The following is a 23,816-nucleotide window of genomic DNA, read 5'->3' as shown; positions in this document are numbered from 1 at the left end:
CAGACTATATAAGAAAATGCTACTCAGGATTTTGGGAACTACTCATTGAAACCACTCCCTGGAAATAGCATGGCTAACTAGAATATCATGTTTGTCCTTGTAGTCACTGAGGGAGGGCCTTAACTCCACAATCTCTTCTAGATTCTAGACATAACTTTGGGTATGTTTAGAATAAATTTGACTCTGGAATTTAGTCTGAGGAAGCAAAAGTTGGGGATCACACTAGGGCTTGTGATGTGAAGCCCTTTAAGCCATCTCTGTAGCCTTGGGCCAGACTCCTGTAAGCTGAGAAGCCATTAGCAGGGTGGTTCTGACAGACTTTTCTAGCAGAATCCTTTCACCATCTTAGGGTGGAGTCTAGAGGAAGGGGATAAACAGTCCAATATGACATTGACATATGAGGATCACAGAAAAATACTTTCTTTGTATCTTCACATTAGCGTCAAGAACTAGAATCAGAAAACAAAAAACTGAAAAATGAGCTAAATGAATTACGTAAAGCCCTTACTGAAAAAAGTGCTCCAGAGGTGACTGCTCCAGGTGCACCAGCCTATCGTGTCCTCATGGAGCAGTTTGACCCAATGTGAGTGAAGAGCTTGATGTTCGTAAGGAGGAAGTTCTCATCCTGAGGTCTCAGCTGGTGAGCCAAAAGGAAGCAATCCAGCCCAAGGTAAGCACCCAGAAAGTGAGTCTCTCTTCTTAAAGAGTATTTTGTTTTGTTTTATTTTGGAGCAATGTCTAGAGATATTCAGGGCTTACAACTGGCTCCCCACGAGCTGCTGGAAACATACCCAGCCCCAAAGCACTGAGTTGGGAGTAGCCCTCTCTGAGCACGACAAGCTGTGGACCCAAAACAAAACCAAATCAAAAATAAAAATTACATGGGACTGGATACTAATTCACTTTATGATCATTTTTGATGCATATAAATATTGAGTTACTATAATTGCATACCTAACATTATTATAATGCTTATGTATTGCTGTATGGTTATAGACTTTGAAACTCATTAATAGACTTTTTAAAATAAATCTTATAAGTTATAAAAGGTCAACTAATGTTATGAGAAAATATTTAATATGACTTTACATTACTAGTTAAAATATTCTGCAAAGGAAACACATGGAAAGGTTAGAAATTAAATTGTTGACTGGAAGTTACATGATTCCTGTCACCTTTAGGGAATCCCTGTTTTACTAGGAGGGACTGTTATTAGTGATTCAAGAGAGAATCTGTGCATTAAGATACAGAGGAACTTTTTCCTTTTCCTCAAATAACTTGAGATCCAGCACTATTATGTACTAGAAAGATATGGCCTTTTTCTTGCCCATTAGCCATCAGACAAAACTTATCCTTAAACCTGGTCCATATTCTGTGCTGCTGTCCATATTCTCTACCAAAAATGCTATCAGGTAACTGAGGTATGCATGTATTTCAAATGGCATTCTATATATAAAACATATCAAAACATGTGTTCTGACTACATCTTAAAACTAAAAGCATATACAATATTTAATGAACTGGATGTCTACAAAATCTGAAACTGGTATTTCTACATGTAATTATGATATAGAACTTGCAGTGTATATTTGTATTTAGTTAAGAAAACTCGTATTTTGTGAATAACCAGAAAATAGAAAATTCTGCAAATTAAATACTTGATTACATGTGCTTGGAGAGAAAATTCCAGTAACAAATAGGGCTATATAAAATTTCCTTATTTTAAACTGTAACACAGAACCCCTTAACAACCCTGCAGTGAAGTTCCTATAAGGAAAGAGCTCTTTTGACTTTCTATATATGTCTTCCCCAGGACTATCTTAAGTAGATTCTATGACCACTCTTGCAGTGAGACCAAAGCCCCCTGTGCATACTGACATGAGCAAGGGCCAAAATCAAGATTCCTCTTTGAGGTTTCTTTGTGACAAACTGGAATTTTCACAGAAATGTTAGTAAAAGTTAACACACAAAATAAGAAAAACAAGCCAAGGGATATAAAAGACTAGATGGTTAACAGAAGCTAAACTTCCTTCTCAGCTCACCGATTCCAGATAGTACCTGCCCTTGAAGTCCTTTCTTTTTGTTTTGTTTTGTTTTGGTTTGGTTTGGTTTGGTTTGGTTTGGTTTGGGGGGGTTGAGTTTTTTGGTTTGAGGGGGTTGAGTTTTGGTTTGGGGGGCCACACCCAGTGACGCTCAGGAGTTACTCCTGGCTTTGTGCTTAGAAATCGCTCCTGGCTTGAGGGTCCATATGGGATGCCAGGGATCAAACCCAGGTCCATCCTGGGTTAGCCGTGTGCAAGACAATTGCCCTACCACAGCGCTATTGTTCCAGTCCTCTTTGAAGTCTTTTCTGCTCAACAATACAACATACACACAGCAGAGCTTTTCCTGAGAAAAATGCCATCAAAGTGCTTGACATCTTCTAAATACCACAGAGCTGTCAGTTTCTGTGTTTAGTTCAGTGAGTCACATGGTTTCACAGCCTCAGCAGGACATTTATGAGTGACAGTACAAACAAGGTGCTGATCCAGCCTAGCCAGGTCTTATTTTTATGTTCTACCTCTGCAAGCACTGCTGAGAGGTCCACTTGTGACAAGTAACTCTCTCTCGTAGGAAGGTCATTCTCACAGACCTTGGATAAGAATTTTCTCCTTAAGTGAGAGAGTGAGCTCATTAGACTACAGCAGTGTTCTACACCTATACACAAGTCCATATTCCAGCATTTAGAACCAAGGGGGCAAACCAGTGGTATTCAAATTTTCTACAGCTGCAGATTGGCACCAGTCCACAAACCAGTGGTTGGAAGACTCCAGAACATGTTTTGCAAGGAGATTCAGATTCATTTCCTACCATTACTCATTCTCTTGAACACCACTAGGAGTAACTCCACAAGAACAGGGCCAGGAGAAGTTTCTAGCACTGCCAGATATAGATACCCCCTCTGAAAAAAAATCAGAATTTTATTCTTATTTTTAATAGTATGTTCAAAATTTCCTAACATACTCATAAGTACAATTAGAAAAACCAATGCTGTTCAGTGAGTTCACGCAATGTCTAAGAATAAGAGTTGACTGACTTCATATAAATATCAATGTCCACTCCTGTAAGCTTCTTCAATATTTTTGTTTGTTTGTTTGTTTTTGGGTCACACCTGGCAGTGCTCAGGGGTTCCTCTTGGTTCTACACTCAGAAATCGCCCCCAGCAGGCTCGGGGGACCATATAGGATGTCAGGATTCGAACCATCATCCCTCTGCTTGCAAGGCAAACACCCTACCTCCATATTATCTCTCTGGCCCCAGTTTCTTCAATATTTATGTGTAGGGTTGTTCCTATAGTTTTAATCTGTTATAAAAATGAACAATGCAATTTGTTTACGGAACTAAGTGCTTTTCGTTCTCTCCATTTCTTTTTTGTGTTTGTGCTGGCTAACTTGTGATTTTTCAGGATGACAAGGTAATTATAATTTTTTAATTCAGTGAATTCTTTTAATGAATCCAATTTAATTTATGACACCTTCCAATATATGTTTACAAAATTTATTTTGACATTTATAAATTGATTTCCTATATTATAATATTATTTTAAAAGATAAAAGAAATATAATGGATACTTAGATCATACAGAAATTTGCTTGACTTGCTGTAGTAGTTATTAACAGACCATCTCTAAGTTTTGGATGGAAATCCCTTAGATGGGAACACAATAGAAAACATGATTGTGTGGGTCTATAACTAAGGGTAAGGAAGAGCCTGAAGACTGAGCAAACCCTTCCTAGTAAATATGGAGCTTCCTGTGTGGAAATCTTTTCAGAATTTGTATTCACTGGGTTGGGAGATTACCTTTGATCAATGAGCCTCTTGCTCTGCAGATAAACTTCTTAGCTAAATAAAACACACAGGAGGAGTAAAGTACTAGCTATTCAGTACCTAGACATCTGAGCACTAAATCTATCATAATTAGATCAAGTTACTAATCGACTAGGAATTTAAAAACCTTCAGGAATACACAAAACATCATTTACTCTACAGAAAAATGGTCATCAAAACTTGTAAATCTGCAGCCAGAGGAATAGTACAGGGGTTAAGAACTTGCCTTTCATGTGACTGCACACCACTAGGAGTGATTCCCCCAGACAGGAGTGAGCCCTGAATACATCTGGATATGACCCACAAACAAACAAACAAACAAACAAAACTTTAAAAATCTAAAAGTAGCCCTCCATAGAATGAAACTATTTTCTGCCTTTCATGGGAAGAAGAAAAATTCTGTGAGATCTGTACCTAAATACTTATAAACTGACTGAAGAATTGTATATATGGTGATTATGGTAATCCTTAATATTCTGCAAAGTATAAGCTCTTGTGAATAACTTTTATCACAGATTCTGTTTATTCTTCTCTAATAATGCATTTTTATACAAACAAATAGCATTGGGAGAAAAATAGATCTTCATCATACCAACCATCTTGGAGCCACTAAGGCTGGTTCTTTGGGGCCAGACAGTGACATTCTGGAGTACACACCTCACATATGTTAGACACAGAACTCAAAACCTTATTTGAAATGTCTATATAAGATAATGAGTGCAAGAAGGAAAAAAGATTATAATAGTCAAGAATAGGTTTATTAGTTTGAAGTTGTACTCATTAATTCTACACCATTGCAATTTGGTTTTAGAGCAAACATTAACTGACAGATCAGACAGATACTATTTAGATGAATAAAATAGGCCTTGAGTTCTTATTTTGGTCTAGCTTAAGAGAAAGAATAATTAGAAGCATAATTTTTAAATGACATTGTTGTCAGAAAAAAAAATAAAAGAAAAACGAATGAAAATGTTGAGTGTTTTTTTTTTTCCCCACATTTACAAGTTGTTCAGGATTGGGCTTCAGTCTTAGAATATACAACACCCTTCACCAGTATGCATTTTCTGCCACCAATGTCCCCAGTTTCTCACCCACCCTCCCAGTTGCCTGCCTCTGGGGCAGACTTTTTTCTTCTTTCTCCTCTCCCCTCTCTTCCCCTTTCCTCTCCTCTCCTTTCCCCCCTCCCCTCCCCTCCCCTCTCCTCTCCTCTCCTCTCCTCTCCTCTCTTCTCTCCTTCCCTCCTTCCCTCCTTCCCTCCCTCCCTTCCTCCCTCCCTCCCTCCCTTCCTCTCTCTCTCTCTCTCTCTCTCTCTCTCTCTCTCTCTCTCTCTCTCTCTCTCTCTCTCTCTCTCTCTGCAGTACACTAAAATCTCACCACTTTGTATTACAAATCAGAGATAGTCAGGAGAGCACTGAAGGTGCTTCTTTCTTATAACTACCTGTGTTTCCACCCTCTACTGGATCTGTTTGGGGCTGGGAATGTTCTAATAGGGCAAAGGAAGTTGGAGCATGTAAATACCTCTATTCTGAAAGAAATATGTTGTATGTAATTCAAAGCAGCTGAATTTTGTCTTAATGTAGAAATGATGTTATTTCCCCCTTCAGAATACAATGACAGATTCCACACTACTTCTGGAAGATGTACAAAAAATGAAAGATAAAGGTGAAATAGCACAAGCATACATTGGTTTGAAAGAAACAAACAGGTAAATGGATAATTTTTATTTTAATCATCTTGATAAGTATTTGTCTGGTTAACTTTTTGAAAATTAAGTAAAATTGTTGATCCATTGCTTTATTGATATCAGCTTATCTTCCAGTGAAACCAAATTCTTAATATATTACCAATTAAAATGGCATATATAACATAAGGTTGTATTATTGATGAGAGGTATCAGAATAAATTCTCTAGATCAAAGGAATGTATTACTGTTTGTTTAGAATCATAGACTTTAAAACCTTAGACATAGAACCTTATAATCTTAAACTTAGAAAACCATTTGTTGAATATTTTGGGTTAGTCGCTTACATTTAATATTCAGGATGGTTATTTGTGAGGTTTGTAGAGGCAACTGCCATTCTCACTATTTGAATTAGTGTGAAGAGAAGTAAAGAAATATCTGAGGTCACATCATTGTTAGCCATATAATTTAAAAAGGGCACTGGGACTTCTCAGTTAGAAGCCAGATATTTGAACCATGTTTCTGTTAGAATTCATAAGATAGTCTAAAAACTATTTCATTTATCCTAAATATGACTAAAGTTGCAGTGCATATTTGGCTAATGATGCAGAATTTGATTAATCATAATTGCTAGACTTCTTTGGAAGATTTCTTGTAGTCAGTCATTTTGGAGGAGAGACTTATTCCTGAAATTCCTTTATCCTCCCTACTACCTTGCCCTTTAAATACTTTGGATTTCAGATTTAGAATACTCTATGCTTTTTTTTAATATATAAATAAATAAAGCCACCATCATTGTTCCCAAAGAAACAAAGATATAAATGGCATTGCAATTTCTGCAAAAAAAAAAAAAAAAAAAAGAATACTCTATGCTTAAAAGAACACCATAATGATCATAGAGAAATAGGATTCTGTGAATTTGTATTATCAATATGTTATCTTGGTCTAGGTCTTTGGGGCATAGATTAGAGTAGGGAATGTTTATAAAAATGTTTGGGTAGGGGCCAGAGTGGTGGCACAGCAGTAGGGTATTCACCTTGCACACGGCTTACTCAGGACAGACCTCGGTTCCATCCCTGGCATCCTATATAGTCCCCCAAGCCAGGAGCGATTTCTGAACACAGAGCCAGGAGTTACCAACCCCTGAGCATCACTGGGTGTGGCCCCAAAACAAAAATAAAAGTGAGTAAACTTGAATTTTAACTTAGGAGTATAAATATAAATATGCCTATGTTTCAGGATGAATTTAGGTGAAAATATGTATTTTTGAATTAATGATTTGTGTTCTTGGAATAGATAGCAAGGAATAGAATCGGTGAATCATATAGTTAGTTCCACTTTTATTTTTTGATATTTCCATACTGTTTTTTTCATTGAAATTGAACAGAGGACATTCCTACCAAAGAATGAAGATTCTTTTTTTTTTTTCTTTTTTAGGGAGGTTCTAGCTTTTTGATGATCTTTAAAATGATTGGCTGTTTTCTAGGGGTACCTTCCTACTGCTTCCTTGTGTCCTTCCCCAATAAGCTACCCAATCTGACCAAGTAGCTTGGGGTGGTGTTAATGGAAATAGGCTTGAGGAAAGCTTAACATGTGGTTCTTACAAAACAGTCTCTTCTTGTTCAGAACCTAAGAGAAGCCTGACATGTGGCTTTTACAAAATGATGTCCTTCCTTGTTCAGAAACCAGAACCCCATATTCCCTCCTCTTTTTATGGACCTGAATCAAATCTATGACTCTGCCTGAGGTTTCTTGTCCTCATGCCTACTTATGAGCATATATTGGAACCTTAGCACAAGCATCTTAACTGTACCTGTGTGTACCTGAATAAAGCAGGTGAGGAAGTTAATTATGCAAGGACCTATTAAGAAAATCATCAAAATAAAATGAACAGTGATCCAGCCAGGGCAGTTATCAGGGAGGTTTTACAGGTTAATTGAATGAACTTCATATGGGAGGCAGAATCTTTCCATTGCCTTTGCTGCTCCTGCAAACTAGCTGCTATGTCTCATGGATGAGCCCTAACTTGTTAGCATAAAAACATCATTGCTCCCTGAGAGCCATGTACAGCCCTCCTTCCTTCAGAAAGAGTAGATCTAGCCTCTGCCTATTCTGGAGAGCAACTTCAGCTAAGGAGACAACTTGTTCTTCTAACATCCCGATAGAAAAATTATATCTTCTCAGATCAGCATTTACTTGTTGAGAGAGTTTACGTTGCATGTCTTCCTTGACACTCCCACCCCAGTGGAATCAACAATACCAGCTGCTACAAGAGCTGGAATAAGAAGGGGAATGCTCTCTTCCAGTGGGGGTGATAACTTTGCTCAGCTTGTTCCCACCCACCTTCTCCTGACTGATATGACATCAGGGGTAGGAGAATGACCATGTTGCAAAACTCATCTGGGTTTGCAAAGCAGTGACAAACACATAGGGAATCAGTCCCTTGATATGTGCAAACCATGTCCTTTTTGGTCCCTGATGGGAATTACTTCCCCATGCAGCTATATTGCAAAAGTCCAGGTAAGGGGAGGGGACCCAGGTGGCACCTCCAAGGGTAGGTAAGAGGCCCGTGCCCTTGCCTTCTGTACCCTGCAGGGTGATGTTCTCTTCAGTCCAGAACTAGTCAAAGTCTGTTGTACGTACCACTGCCCCATTATTCCCACTCCCGTGAAATATAGGAGTCTAGGGTCCAACCATAACCAGCGGTCTTTGGCCAGCCCCAACTGGGTGGTGTTGAGAAAACGATAGATTGCTTCTATGGTCCTGAGTGCTTCTTTCCCTTCAGTTATTGGGCCAAGACGAGGTACAGAGTTGTGGGGTTTATACTTGCATCTTAAGGAAGTGTTGAGACTCCCTTCTCCTTATTTGCCTTCACTAATGCTTCCCTCCTAGGAAGTTAGTCTGGGCACATTCTCTTAAAGGCCCTACTTATTTGGGTCAGAAGCTCTGGTTAACAGCATTGTCAAAACTTTGCCTGAGATCTCCATCCTTAGCCTCAGGGTCTGACTCCTATGCAGCCAGATGGCTTCCCTAACACTTTCCTAAAACCTGCAGAAAAAGTTGAAAGAGGATTTCTTTTACACTTCATCCTCACTAGCACTTGTTGTTTCTAGATTTTTGATAAAGGAAATCTATCCTCTGTGAAATGAAGTTTACAGTTTATTATCATTTTGATATTGAACACTTTCTTTTCTTTCTTTTGGTTTGTTTTTGGTCCACTCTTGATAGTGTTCAGGGTTACTCCTAGCTCTGTGCTCAGTGATGACTCCTGAGGGCCTCAGGATTACATGGGGTGCCAGATTCAAACCTGGAGTGGACACATGTAAGACGTGTACTTTCTCCAGTCCTGAGCACTTTTTCATGTGCTTGCTGGCTAACCATATGTCTTCATTGAAAAGTGTTTGCTCATCTCCTTTCCCCATTTTTGATGGGTTGTTTATTTTTTAATTATTAAACATTGTGAGTGTTCTCTATATCCTGGCTATTAAGTCTTTATCTGATGTACAGTGTACAAATAATTTTTTCTATTTAGTAGAGTGTCTTTTTATTTCTGCCTCATTTGTGTGGGATACAGAAACTTCTGTTTGATGTAATTTCACCCACTTTTGCTCTTGTTTTCTCTGTCAGTGGAGTTGAATATTTTTGTGTGTTTTTGTTTTTGTTTTTGTTTTTGGGCCACACCCGGCAGCAGTGCTCATGGGTTACTCCTGGCTCCATGCTCAGAAATTGCTTCTGCCAGGCTCAGGGGACCATATAGGATACTGGGGATTGAACCCGGGTCTGTCCTGGGTTGGCAGCATGCAAGGCAAATGCCCTACCACTATGCTATCACTTCGGCCCCAGGAGTTGAATTATTGAAGGTACCTCTAAGATCAGTATCATGGAAAGTTCTGTTTTTATTTTCCATGATTGTATTATATGGATTTCGATCTAATGTCAAGGTCTTCATTAGTCTATTTAAGTTAATGTATGGTGTGTCCCTATACTTGCCCTTCAGATTTGACTGTCCTTGCCTTTCTAACTGAAAAATGCTTTGGAATATAGTTTACTTGCTAGCAGTGGACATAATTCTAGGCAGGGCTGAATCCTTGGATTTGGCTAAGCAAAGCCACTTACAACCTGCTCCACTGTTGGCCTTGAGTGGACAAGACTCACCTCAGAAGAAGTAAAAGTTTCTACCTAGATCACTTGAGGCTGTAGAGACAAAGTCAGGTTCTAGCTTGAGTCATACTTCTAGTTCTCTATCACTCAGTTCCTACCCTAGTGCATGTGAGAACAGAGCCCTGTGTCTTTGAAACTTGGAACTCATTCCCCTCCCTCCCTCCAGTACCTAAAAATCTTGAACCTACAGTTTATTCCCAGGACACCAGGTTTCACATAGCCTGCTTCATTTTGTTCCCTTTGTCTATATCTTTCACATTGTAGCTATGGTCCTCTCTGCTGTATAATTCCAGAGCTGAGTTGCTTTCCTGGGGTGCTACCTGAATTTTCTAAGGGCTTTATTTACCACAAAAGCCCAGGGCTCTATGTAGCTTGCAAGCTGGTCTTGACTTCTTTTTTTTTGGTTTTTGGGCCACACCCGGCGGTGCTCAGGGGTTACTCCTGGCTGTCTGCTCAGAAATAGCTCCTGGCAGGCACAGGGGACCATATGGGACACCAGGATTCGAAACAACCACCTTTGGTCCTGGATCGGCTGCTTGCAAGGCAAACGCCGCTGTGCTATCTCTCCGGGCCCTGGTCTTGACTTCTTGCCCCACAGCAGAAAGTCTCCCAAAGATGATGTCTAGGTTCTCCTGTGACCTTTCTTAGCAGGTTCCCCTAAAAATGTTTGTCACTCTCTTTTTTGGTAGTTTCAAATCTAAGGTTTCAGTAGTGCTCTCAAATTGCTGTTTTTCTGCCATTTTGACATCACCCTCCCACCAGCAGCTTGTTCTCTTTAATATAAAATAGCAAAATCCTGTGTAGTGTTTCATAAGCTTTGATATGTAAGTTTTTACCGTAATAAGTTTACAAATCATGGCTCTACTACTTGATGACACAGCTTTCCACAACAGGCTATTCACAGACCTGGCCCACTTGAATTAGAGGGTTAGAATCACTAATCCTCTTTAAACAGAGAAGACTGATTTTGAATTTTGGGAACAATCTTCATGGTGTTTTTGTGTCTACACCTCTATCCAGTTTCCTGATCTAGCATTAAACTCCTGGTTTCGGGAGGACTGAAGTGACGTTGAATGCTAGTTGAAGACATGATTTAGAAACACCACCAGAAAACTCTTTTAAGTATCCTGGCATAGGGTCCAGAGCAAAAATATATTTAGGTATGGCACTTGCCTTGCATATGGCCAACCTGAATTCCATTCCTAGCATCCCGTATGGTATCCCAGGCATGGCCAGGAGTAATTCCTGAGTGCAGAGCCAAGAGTAAGCTGAGCACCACTGGGTATAGCCCAAAACAAAAAGTCATGGGGCACTTAAGATCACTCACTAGTTAAATAAAACATTAAAAACAGGACTACTTTTTCTCTTCTCTTTTGTTATTTCTTATTTTGCAGGTAAAATAGCTCTAGACCTGTGATTAGTCTGCTTTCATTTCTATCCATTTATGTATGGTGCTACATGTTTTCTTTCAAAAATAACAAGTTTAATGTTCTAAATTCATCTTCCATTAATAAAGACATTTTTATTGTCGTACCACATTTCACTAAATATTGTCACAGATTTTATGCCAATCCATTTTTCCTTTGCAAAAATGTTGGCATGACCATTATGTGAAGCTTTTTTAATTGTGTGGGTATTACTAAAAAGCAGAGTGCCATACAGTGGCATAATTATGCAGTGAAATATGATAATGCAATATTTAAATGCCAGGTGCTGCTCTTGATATCATCTCATTACCATACTGTGTCCCTTTGTTTTGCATTGTTGTTCCTTGTGCATGGAAGATCATCTGCTATGGATTGCCATGAGTTGAATGAGGATGGAGAGCTGTGGCTGGTTTATGAAGGGTTAAAACAAGCAAACAGGTTAAATTAGTCCCCTCCTATGGGAATGTTATTAACATATTGTTTTTTCTACTAACAGCATTCTTCTGACTTTAACTTCTGTATTTCCTGATTTAATAAGTGCATTATCTTCCTGGGTAACGAAGGACAGTTGGCCAATTATATTAATATTGATAACTTTCCACCGAAGGATGCTATCAAAAGTAGAACAGGTGCAGGGATGTAGCTCAGTGGTAGAGAATTTGCCTTGCTTGCAATTAAGGCTTTGGGTCTGATCCCAGTACCATAGAAATACAGAAATAATTAAGTTAATAAATAAAGGAGATATGAATTTTGGTCAAAAAATTGCTGCCCTTAGTTGAATTATACCATCTAGAATTCCTATCAGACACTAAAACTTGTGGAATTGGAAGAATTCCAATTCTTTGGAAGAAAGAACTCCAGGTCTTTCAACTAGAGCTAAAACTTTTCTAAGTTGGAAAGTTTGGTACCTATAACTTAGTGGTGTCTTATTTTAAATAATCAATCTAAAGGATGTATGTGCCTATACCAATATGGATACATAATCATATGGTGTTATTACTGCTGCCAACAGTGATCTTGTGTACATGATTTAGTAAACTATGGCTGTTATAAAACTCTAATTTGTGAAATATCAAATCAGGAGATTTTCTGCATTGCTCCAGTTCAGAATTATAACCCAAACTCAACTTGTTCAGTATGACGAGGGAAAAGCAAATAAAATTGAAGTGGCAAACACCTCTCTAGCACAGACGCTCTTGCTCCAATTATATTTGTGTTTTCAAACTAGGGCCAGGGAATTAAAGTTTTACCTAGCATGTGACTGATCCCAGTCCTATATCCTGTATTACTACCAGGAGTGACCCCTGATGTATTTGAGTATGGCCCAGCCCCCAATCTCTAAAATAATTTCAGTGATTAAATTTTTTAAATACTTTTTTATATTGGGGGTATATTTGGACCATACCAGGTATCCTTTGGGCACCAGACTGGGTCAGCTATCTGTAAGGAAAGCACTTTAATCCCTGTACTAACTCTTCAGCTCCCAAACTTAAAAATACTTATAAACGGTTTATTCAAGTGCTTCTGCTTATATTGCTTTGTTCTCATGATAAATTGTTGCCTTTAAATTTATAGAGTTAATTTCAGCCATCTGTTCACAGTTTACTTGCAATAATATCAGTATGTCTTACTAAGCAATTGGTAACCAACGAGAGTGGAATGAAAGAATCTTTTCATTCTTCCTATCAGTTGATTCTTTAAATACAAATTTGTTTTGTGCTTGGTAATAGAGTAAATTAATGTAAAATTAAAAGTGTGTGATAAAAAGCAGATGCTGCTCACTCTAGGATTCTTGCTACTAATGCCTTTGATCTATTCCTGGGCGTAGGTGACTTGTGTTTGCTAAAAGAAGCTCTCACCTCTGTATTAGTCCCATTGATATTTATGCCCCCAAACCATGTCTCATATGATTTTGTTTCTGATATGGATGCTTATGAGTGAGAAGATAAAATAGAGAAATATAAAATAGTTTTACGTGAGATTTCAAAACTACGTTTGGGGCAGATATAATTTATAGTAGCATCCCAGCATTTATGGTCTTTCAGAGACAAAGGAAGAAAATAAAAATGAGGCCTTTATCCTACCCTCTGTCTGAAATCACTAAATAATTCTGAATAATAGTTCTAAAATTACAAAATGCCGAGTTAATATATGGCAAAATTTCTGTCTTTGCCATATTAAATGCTTACTTGTTAAGGTAGTAAGCCATATTAATGTCTAAAAATATGTTATTTATTTTTGGTATGAGTCATCCTTTCCTGTAAGCCTTTCTTAAGGCCTCGGAAAACTTTCTGTGCCACAGATGTGAGAGTTTTGGTTTCTACTTTTGACACATTTGTGTTCATGATTTGAATCAAAATAGAAGTTATTACATGGATATTAAAGAATATTCATCTTTTCTGCCCTTACAAATAAGTATGAAACTTCTTACCTACTAGGCAAGGGTTCAGGTTGTGACACCCAAATTTATCACACCATACCTGTGTGGCTGCTTTGCAGGCTCCTAGAATCCCAGCTCCAGTCACAGAAAAGAAGCCATGAAAATGAGGCTGAAGTACTCCGTGGGGAGATACAGAGCTTGAAGGAGGAGAATAACCGGCAGCAGCAGTTGCTGGCCCAGAATTTACAGCTGCCCCCAGAGGCTCGCATTGAGGCCAGTCTGCAGCATGAAATCACCAGGTTAACCAATGAAAACTTGGTAAGTGTGTGGATCCCTACATTCTGTAACAGGAGCATACAGCCCTCTACAGAGCTCCTCAAGCTTCTATCTAGGAAATATTCACAGCCCCACATCCATTATTATCCTACTCTAGAAGAGAAAGGATGAAAAAAATATGACTCTTGGTGGGAATAAAAATGTGCACAGATTAGTATATTTCTCACAACAGGTTGTGTTTTCTGTGCATACCTGAAAGATCTGGGAGATTTACTTGCAATGATTGATTTTTTTTGGGGGGGGGGGCCACACCCAGTGGCACACAGGGGTTATTCCTGGCTCTGTGCTCAGAAATCACTCCTGGCAGGCTTAGGGGACAAAATGGGATGCTGGGAATCAAACCCAGGTCCATCGTGGTTCAGCCAAGTACAAGGCAAGTGCCCTACCACTGTGCTCTCTCCAGCTCTGATTCTTGGATTTTATTCCTCCAGAACTCTGGTAACCTACTTCCTGACATCAACAGGTGGTGATTTGTTACTTAGTGGTCATGACCAATTTGGTCCCCAAGCAGACACCAAGACTGCCCTAGCCTTCATCTCTAGCAGGCAAGTGAAGTGTAGTTATGGTCATGGAAAATGATTGATAGGACCAGGCAAGGGCTTTTGTTTAACACTGTTTGGAGCTCCCAAGGTCAGGAAGAAGGAGAGGGGGGTTCAGGATCCAGATTTGTACTTGAATGAAATAGAATATATTCAATGAAGGAAACAATTTCCTCTTGCTAGATTCCAAGCACAGAACAGAGTCCAAGTTTCTTTTTCTTTCATTATTTTGCAGAAAATGCTTAGAATATCTATTTTTTAGTCACAAAAATAATTTTGAAAGATTTTCAGATATTTTAATTAAATTTGATAAGAAATCTAATGAGTTATTGAAGATTTCCTGTTATTTAACTGTCTAAATTATTGCTCCATCTTATACATTACAAATAGTTTTCTAGTGTCTTCAACCATCTTTTATACTAATTAGAAGTAAAACTCGGAGGTATACTTTACAATCTCTCTCTTCCTTTTTTCTTTTATTTCCCTCCCTTTTATTTTTTTAAATTAAAATACCATGGTAACAAAGTTGTTCTTAATATAGTTGTTTTTTTCCCACAGTTACAAAGTTGTCCATAATTGATATTTTATCTTACAATGCACAACACCCTTCACCAGTGCACATTTCCCACCACCAATGTTCCCAGTTTCCCACCCACCCTCCTCCCAACTGCTTGCCTCTTGGGCAAACATTTTTTTTTCTTTCTCACTCTCTCTGTCTCTCTCTGTCTCTCTCTGTCTCTCCCTGTCTCTGCCTTTCTCTCTCTCTCTCTCTCTCTCTCTCTCTCTCTGTTTCTCTCTCTTTTCTAGCTTTCTACTTGAGTTTTCATTTGGGAATGAAAGCTACAGTAAATGAGGGCACTGTCTTTCCAAGGTCACAAATATTATCTGTGTGGGTAAAACTCTTTATGATCATAGAATATTTTTGAAATGTTACATTTCAAGAATATTGTTACTTCAAGTAAACTAACAATGCTTTGATGTTTAAGAATCAAGAAATGTGCTGAATGATATATTAACAAATTGATCATTGTACAAATTCTGTGCTTATAAATGACTCCTAAAATACAAGGTGAGATAAAGATATGATATAAAGATGCTTCAAAGTAGACTATAAGATACATGCCTTGCATGCCTAAGACTTGGCACCCCTCACATACACACACAGCATATAAATTTTCCTGAAAGTTTTAGTATCTTTTGCCATTGCACTGATTGGTACTTTGGTAGAATGGATTCAAGCTTAAATACAGTGGATGAGACACTTTTTCAAAATTTAGAGTTTCTCCATCTTAAACTCTCGAGCAGAATATTAAAGCAGTGGGCCCAAGCTTAAAGTTCTTGGTAATTCTAATCTGTGTAAACTACCTACCCATCAGTTCCTTAGCACAAACAAAATGATTATTTTCTCCCTCCTTTAGTGAACATGCTGCCTCTCAGGGAAGAGAAGCATAAAGCTTCTCAACAACTTTTTCTACTTCAAACAAGATGCCAACATTTTGAAATGTTTTATTTTAAGACTATTGTTTCTTAAACTAACAGTGATTTGATGCCATCTTCTCACTATCATTTTATTTGCCTCCCCCTTTTTTGTACCTGCTGCTTGCTACATACGAGTTCAGCAACCTGTGGACAGATCTTAATAGTGATATAACAGTGTCATCTGAGGAATGTACACTACTTTTCTGTTTACTATAAAGAACAGCAATCTGGCCTCCTCCATTTCCTCTAAGCATGGGAAATGTATTTGAACTGTAGAATCTAGAAAGATGAACAGGCAGTGGCAGGTAGCATATGAGAGCCTTATGAATACATTCTGGTTCATTATTTGTGTTTTAAAATATTTTCACATTGAGTTTTAAATATTTTAATACATGGTTTCACTTGGAGGTAGCATTTCTCTCAGAGGAAAAACAAATATGAATTGTGCCTGTTTTTTCAGTATTTTGAGGAATTATATGCAGATGATCCTAAGAAGTATCAGTCATATCGGATTTCACTTTACAGACGGATGATTGTATGTAATTTTATCTCTGATTATGTTTCTGTTGCCTCTACTGCTGCCTGCGCCTGCCCAGGAAGTCTCTTCAAAAGCTTTTATGAAACCTGTTTCTCCTCACAGCTGTCTTTCCACCAATAGCGTCACTTCTATCAGTATCGTTCGTTGTTACCTTTTGTTTGTTATTAACACTAGCTTACAGTGTGATGGAAGCAAAATGTGATTTGAAAAATAAAATCCAGGAAGCACTGCCAAGCACTTTGAAATGGTACCAAGCATTTTCTTGGAATTATTGATCTAAATCTTCCTGTCTAAACTGGAGGATAGATAAACATTTGGAGTTGTAAACACTTCTCTTCTGAGTAACAGCTACAGATCTCTTCAATTCATTGCCCCTCCAAACTCTGAGTCTGCTTTTGACCACTTTCTTATTAGCTAACTAATCTTTTCATTTTATTTTTTGTTATAGAAAATTCTTGATGAAAATAGAATTAATTATTACAAATCTTGTTAGGTATTACCTGAATTTACTTCCTTTGTTCTTCTCTCTTTCTCTTTCTGTCTCTCTGTCTTTCTCTCTCACACACACACATATAAAGAATTCAAGATTAATTCCTTTATATATCATGTTAAGTAATGTAAGTCAGAGGGAGAAGAATAAATACTGGATAAGCACACTCATCAATGAAATAGAAACAAAACAGGGAATAAACTATATGGAACAATGGCAATGACAATTGGCCTTGTATTATAAAACAGTAAAGCGGGTAGCAAAATGAAAATTGGGTTAGAGTGATGGACGGTAATGCACACTGACAATGGTGGGATGTAGGAATTTTGTATATTAATACTATAAGCCTAACACTATAATAATCAAATTATACAAACTATAACTTTAAACATTTTTGTTGGATTTTTAATAAGTACAGTTGCATTAATTGTATCACCTCATAGATTTCTATGGACAAGTTATACCACTTTTCACTTGGTCCTAAGTCAGGTAGCAAAATATTTTTCAGCCTTTTTCCTATCCTGACTCCCTCTAATACTGTTTCCTTTCTGTATATCTCATTATACCTATTGTTGGCCCCCTTGTAGTAATCTTATACCTTATCCCTCTATATAAACAGTTTTCATCTGTGGTGTCCTTGCAATATCCTGGGGCCTTACAGGGTGGGTATATAGCCCTAAGTTGAGAAACATTGAGGTCAACTCCTGCTCTTTCTTACGTTCTCTACGTTTATATTTCCAGCTAGTCTTTTAATTTTCCAAACTTGCTAATGTCTCTTTAATTACAGGACTGATCTTTACATCTCCAAAATCTAGGTCTCAGAGAGCCAGTGTTTTTGTATATCAATAAGCACATTTGTTACGTCCATGCCTTAAAACTTCCAGTGGAACTTTTTGTATAATCATCAAAATTTATTTTACTTATTTAAGAAGTGTTTAAAATAAAACATGCCACTGGAATAGTTGTACATTTTGTGAGCATTTCATTACTTCCAAGAGATATTACCATGTGGAGTTTCCTGAAGAAGACTCCCAGTCAGACTGCTGTCCATCGTGCTGGAAAGGACTGCACTATTGTTACTCTGATGTCTGGCTTCACTGCAGTTGCGTGTCTCATGTCTTGTCACTTGGTGGCTCCACCAACGAGCTTCCCTTGAGCTTTTCTGTGAAACTAACAGTGCTATTTTTGTGATGGCATGTCTGCTTTGTTTCTGTACACTTTCTAAAACTTGTTTTGATCTATGAAATATATTTCTTATTTTTGTTTTTAGGATTTGATGGAGCAACTTGAAAAACAAGATAAGACTGTCCGGAAACTGAAGAAGCAACTGAAAGTGTTTGCCAAAAAGATTGGTGAACTAGAAGGTATTTAAACATATATATATATAATATATATTTTGGTTTTGGGGCCACACCCAGTGATGCTCAGGGGTTACTCCTGGTTATGTGCTCAGAAATCGCTCCTGGTTTGTGGGACCATATGGGACGCTGGGGGATCAAACCACGGTCGTCCTAGGCAAGCGCAGGCAAGGCAGGCACCTTACCTCCAGCGCCACCTGCACCAGCCCCTTAAACATATTTTGATGATCATTGCTGAATCAAGGTTTTGTCATTTCTTTACTCTTAACATAATAGAGAAGAGTCTTATAATACAAATATAAAGTTTATAATATTACTTTAGCAAACTATGAATAGAAATTTTTATGACTGAATAGGAAAGTGTTCTTTTTAGTTCACTACAAAGGAAGAGAATTCATTCAACAAACATATGACTTTTCTATTTGCCAGGCTTTTTACTGGTCACTTTCCCAGCATGGATTCTGGAGCTAGTTTTCCTGGGTTTCAATCCTACCTATTCCAGTAATATTGGGAAAATTTCTAAACTTGATACTATATCTCAGTTTTTCCATTTGTTAAATAGAATGATACTGGTATCCCCCTCTCAATGTTTTAAGGCTACAGTGATATGATATGTTTAATACATTAAGAATAGTTTCAGTTATATAGTAAATATTATATGCAACTTTGAGTCTTATCACAATTATTCTTAATATTATGGCACCATGATGAGTAGACAAAGTTATCTTCAATGAACCATCAATGGAGGAAAAGAAAGAAGTAATGAAAAATATGCTTATAAAGAAATAGATTTTCTAAATTTTATTATTTGTATTAATATGGAAAAAATCATAAAAAAATTATTTCCCAAATATAAGTTGACTTTGAATGGTTGACCTTGAACAAAAAAAGTTTTTCGCGGACAAAATGGGTTCCTTCAGAAACAACAACAAAAAGACAATCTGGACAAGTGCATTCTCATGGTCAAACTAGTCACTTTCCCAGAATGAAGGCTCAAACCTACCTACCTAGGTAGATTTTAGAGAAACTGTTGTAGCTACAAAGTTGATTGCAGGAAACAGATGCTTTGTGTGGATTTTCAGTAGTTGGTTTATGGGATCTCTTCCTTTTCCTTGGAGAATGAAGAGCAATGTTGATGTTGTTGGAGATTCAGACCATGTTGGAATATGCCTGCAGTGTGCTGACTGCCTAAGAGCTCTCCTCTAGCTCTTCTCCGATAACTGCCCTTTAATTATGCAACCTGTTACCATATTGACTGGAAATGTTACTGTGTAGTCAGGCTCTCTATGTATTCTCTCAGTGTCATACTATATAGTTTTTAACTTGACTCAAAAGGTCTGGTAAGGTTTCCTATCACTGGGAACTTTCAAAAGAATCTCCTAGGATTCTTTTGTTTGCTTTTGTCTTTTGAGGGGCCAAAACCAGTGGTGATCAGGACTTACTCCTGGTAGTGTGCAAGATCAAACCTTAGTCAGCCACCTGCAGACAAGAACCTTACCACTGTACTATCTCTCCAGTCCCAGATATATTTGTTTGGGGTTTGGGGGGTTTTTTTTGTTTTGTTTTGTTTTGGGGAGTCTCACCCAACAGTGTTTAGAACTTAATCCTGTCACTGTGCTCAAGGGTCACACCTAGCAGTGCTCAGAGGACTATGTGAAGTGTCAGGGATGAAACCTGGATCAGTAGTGAACATAAAGGCCCTCGCCTCTTGTACTGTCTCTCTGACCAATGGGATTGAAATCTTTAAATAATTTGCTTTTAATTTTAAATTTCGGTATCATGATTCGCAATACATATTTCAAGCATACAGTGTTGCTAATCCACACCAACCAGCAGAGAATAGCGTACACCACTACTGCTTTGAGATTCCCCTCCCAATCCTACTGCCTCACCCCCAGCAAACTGAATTCTATAGGCTGAGTCTCAGGATCTGTTATCAATGGTGGGTTTTTATTCCCTATCTGTGTTTGTTCATATTGCACATGAGAGCGTAATCATTCAGTATCTATCCTATTTTTGATTCACTGCACTCAGCATGATATTTTCCAATTTCTTTTTCAGAATTCTATTTTTTAAACTTTATGGATTGATTAATTGATTGATAAGTTGTTTGGCCACACCCCGTGGTGCTCAGGAGTCACTCCTGGCTCTGCACTCAGAAATCGCCCCTGGCAGGCTGGAGGACCATATGGGTGCCAGGAATCAAACTGAGTTGCTCCGGGTTGTTGGCCGCATGCAAGGCAAATGCCCTACTGTTGTGCTATCACTCCGGCCCCAGAATTAATTCTAAGTGTGACTTTCATTCTTCCAACATGCCAATCCTGTTGGTCTCATTCATGTTAGTCATCCTGTTTCTCTTGATCAGGGGTCTCAAACTCGCGGGCCGTTTGCGTCCCTTCATACATTTTGTGGCCCGTGGTTGGCCTTCAAATATCGCAGTATTCCTGACTATTCACTTAAGGAATAATCGCAGTAAAAATCGCAGTTCCGTTCGGGGTATGCAAATGTTTAATGCGATTTTTTATTGCGAATATTCAGTAAGCGAATAATCGCGAATACTTTGCGCCTAGCGCAGCAGACGTCATTTTCGGTGCTCCTGCCCGCTGTCCCTTGCATTATCGGAGGCCTAAGGGAGGGAAATTTATTACAGAATTAGCTTTTGTCATACCTTCATCATGACTTCATCAAAGCCTGCAGTGAAGAAAAAGATTGATGATGAGCACAGACAATTTCAGGAAAAGTGGGAGATGCAGTATTTCTTTGTTGAACACAGGGACCCTACATGTCTTATTTGCTCAGAGAAAGTTGCAGTGCACAAGTAATACAACTTGAAACGCCATTATTCAACTAAACATGCTGTGAAATGTGCAAAATATCAAGGAAATGAGAGAGCCAAGCGGGTTGCCAGTCTTAAAGCATGTCTAATGAGGCAAGAAGATCTCTTCAAGAAAGCAACCAAAGAGAATGTTGCATGAGTTGAAGCTACTTACATGGTTAGTGAGATGATTGCTAAGGCAGGGAAACCATTCACAAAAGGAGAGTTTGTTTTAAAAAAAAAATGCATGTTTCAGCTGCAAGTATTATCTGTCCGGAAAAGAAAGGTCAGTTTAGCAAAATCAGCCTTTCTGACAACACTGTGGCAGAGCACATTTCTGACATGTCAAGTGACATTTATCATCAACTGTGTGAGAAAGCCAAATGTTTTGATGCCTACTCAGTTGCTCTTGACGAGGGCACAGATATAACAGACACTGTGCAGCTCACAATTTATGTCTGTGGTGTTGATTGCAATTTTGAATTGACAGAGGAGCTGCTCACAATAATTCCAATGCATGGCCAGACCACCGCTAATGAGATATTTCGGCATCTGTGTGATGCCATTGAGAATGCAGGTTTGCCATGGAAGAGGTTTGTTGGAATAATAACCAATGGAGCGCCATTGATGACAGGGAGGAAAAATGGACTGGTGGCACTTGTTCCAAAAAAACTTGAAGAGGAGGGTATAGAGAAGGCCATTGCTCTTCACTGCATTATCCATCAGCAGGCCCTTTGCAGTAAATGCCTGCCGTGTGACAATGTGATGTCTGTTGTTGTGAAATGCATCAACCAAGTCAGATCCAGGGGCTTAAGCACAGGAGGTTCCGTGCTTTTTTAGAGGAAATGGAGTCAGAATATGGAGATGTGCTCTATTTCACCAAGGTACGTTGGCTCAGCAGGGGAAATGTCCTGAAAAGATTTTTTTGAGTTGAGAGAAGAAGTGAAAGACTTCATGGAGAAGTATGGGAATGCTGTTTCTGAGTTGAGTGATCACAAATGGCTCATGGACTTAGCTTTTCTTGTTGACATCACACATAAGCTGAATGTACTAAACAAGATGTTACAAGGCCCGGGGCAGCTTATCAGTGCTGCCTATGACAACGTGAAAGCATTCTCCACAAAACTTGTGTTATGGAAATCCCAGCTCTCCCAGACAAACCTTTGCCATTTCCCAGCATGCAAGGCACTTGTGGATGCAGGCAAACCATTCAGTGGTGAGAAATATGTTGATGCTATTTTTAAGCTACAGAAGGAATTTGATCACAGATTCGCAGACTTCAAAAAGCACAGAGCCACTTTTCAAATTTTTGTGGACCCCTTTTCCTTTGATGTGCAAGATGCCCCTCCTGGGCTTCAAATGGAGCTCATTGACCTGCAATGCAACTCTGATCTCAAAGCCAAGTTCAGGGAGATTAGTGGAAAAGCAGACATGCATGGGCAATTTTTGAGAGAATTGCCCCCCAGCTTCCCTGAGCTTTCCCGAATGTTCAAGCGCGCCATGTGCCTTTTTGGGAAAAGTTATTCTCCACATTGAACTTCAATAAGTCCAAGTACAGGTCTAGACTTAATGATGATCATCTTCAAGCCATACTGAGGGTCTCAACTGCTTCCTCTCTAAAGCCAAATGTGGTTCAGATTTGTGAGAAGAAGCACTGTCAAGTCTCTGGCAGCAAGGAATAGGCAAAAGATGCCATGTTCAGAAGAACTGTTCATGATCTTCACTTAATGTTCTATTCATGTTCAGAAGAAATAATTAAAACTGTTAATAATGACGTTTGAGGACTTTTTTTTTTTGTGTGTGTGAAATCCCTTATGCGACCCTGCCTCACCCCGACTTTGCCTCCTGCGGCCCCCAGGTAAATTGAGTTTGAGACCCCTGCTCTTGATAGTCTTGTTCATCCTTTGTCATATTCGCAGAAGCAGGTCTGTTACAGATTTCATGACTCTGTTCCTGTGGACCATAATTTGGACCAGAGTTTTGCTGGGTTTTTTTTTAAGAAGTTTCTAAAAATGGTGTCCTGAATTTGAGAACTATTTCTTATCCCCCACTTTTTTTTTTAGTAATACCTAGCATAGTGGCTGACATATTATGATCATTTTATAGGTATTTGTTAAGTGAGTTCATTCCAAAAATACTTATGACCATCTATTTTTTATTTGTTATTGTTTCCTTTTTATTTTGGGGCCACAAATGATGATAATCAGGGGTTACTCCTGGCTCTACACTTAGGTGCAGTGTTTAGAGGACAAAATGGTATGCTGGGAATCAAGCCTAGATTGGCCATGTAAAAGGCAAGCCCCTTACCCATTGTAATGTTATTTCAGCCCCTCGATTTTTACTGTAATAATGATAATATGCTTGAAATTTTTATTTAAAATAATAAATTACTATATAGTAATATTTTATATAAAATTCTTAAATATTGCTTTATTCATTTATGACATTAAAATTTCAGGCCTAGTTCAGGGTACTGATTGCTGGCTTTGTATACCAAATTTGATCACTGGTTCTACATGATCCCTTAAGCACAACTAGGAATAACTCCTGAACACAGAACTAGGTGTAGCTCCTGAGCACTAATGGTTGTGCCCCCCACAATTTTTTTAAACCTTCAAATAATGCACACTAAAAATCTTTATTCAGGACCATAATGCAGTGGGAAGGGTACTTGCCTTGTACACAGCCCACCAGAAGTTGATCCCTGGCATCCCATATGATCCCACACCCAGTGACTCTCAGGGG

General features: G+C 38.5%; 1 protein-coding gene across 1 annotated transcript in view; it reads left to right on the top strand.

Annotated features, from left to right (window-relative positions):
• The window catches only part of MYO5A (myosin VA), a 150,238-nt gene that overhangs the window by 109,628 nt on the left and 16,794 nt on the right, over positions 1 to 23,816 (top strand). The window contains 5 exon segments of the mRNA XM_049769351.1: positions 441 to 575; positions 578 to 670; positions 5,472 to 5,572; positions 13,636 to 13,834; positions 18,169 to 18,262. Coding sequence (XP_049625308.1) covers positions 441 to 575; positions 578 to 670; positions 5,472 to 5,572; positions 13,636 to 13,834; positions 18,169 to 18,262 — 622 coding nt within the window.

The sequence above is a fragment of the Suncus etruscus genome, chromosome 2, assembly GCF_024139225.1.
Source record: "Suncus etruscus isolate mSunEtr1 chromosome 2, mSunEtr1.pri.cur, whole genome shotgun sequence".
Lineage (NCBI taxonomy): Eukaryota > Metazoa > Chordata > Mammalia > Eulipotyphla > Soricidae > Suncus > Suncus etruscus.
Note: the sequence above shows the minus strand (reverse complement) of the source record. Positions and strands in the feature narration are given on the sequence as shown.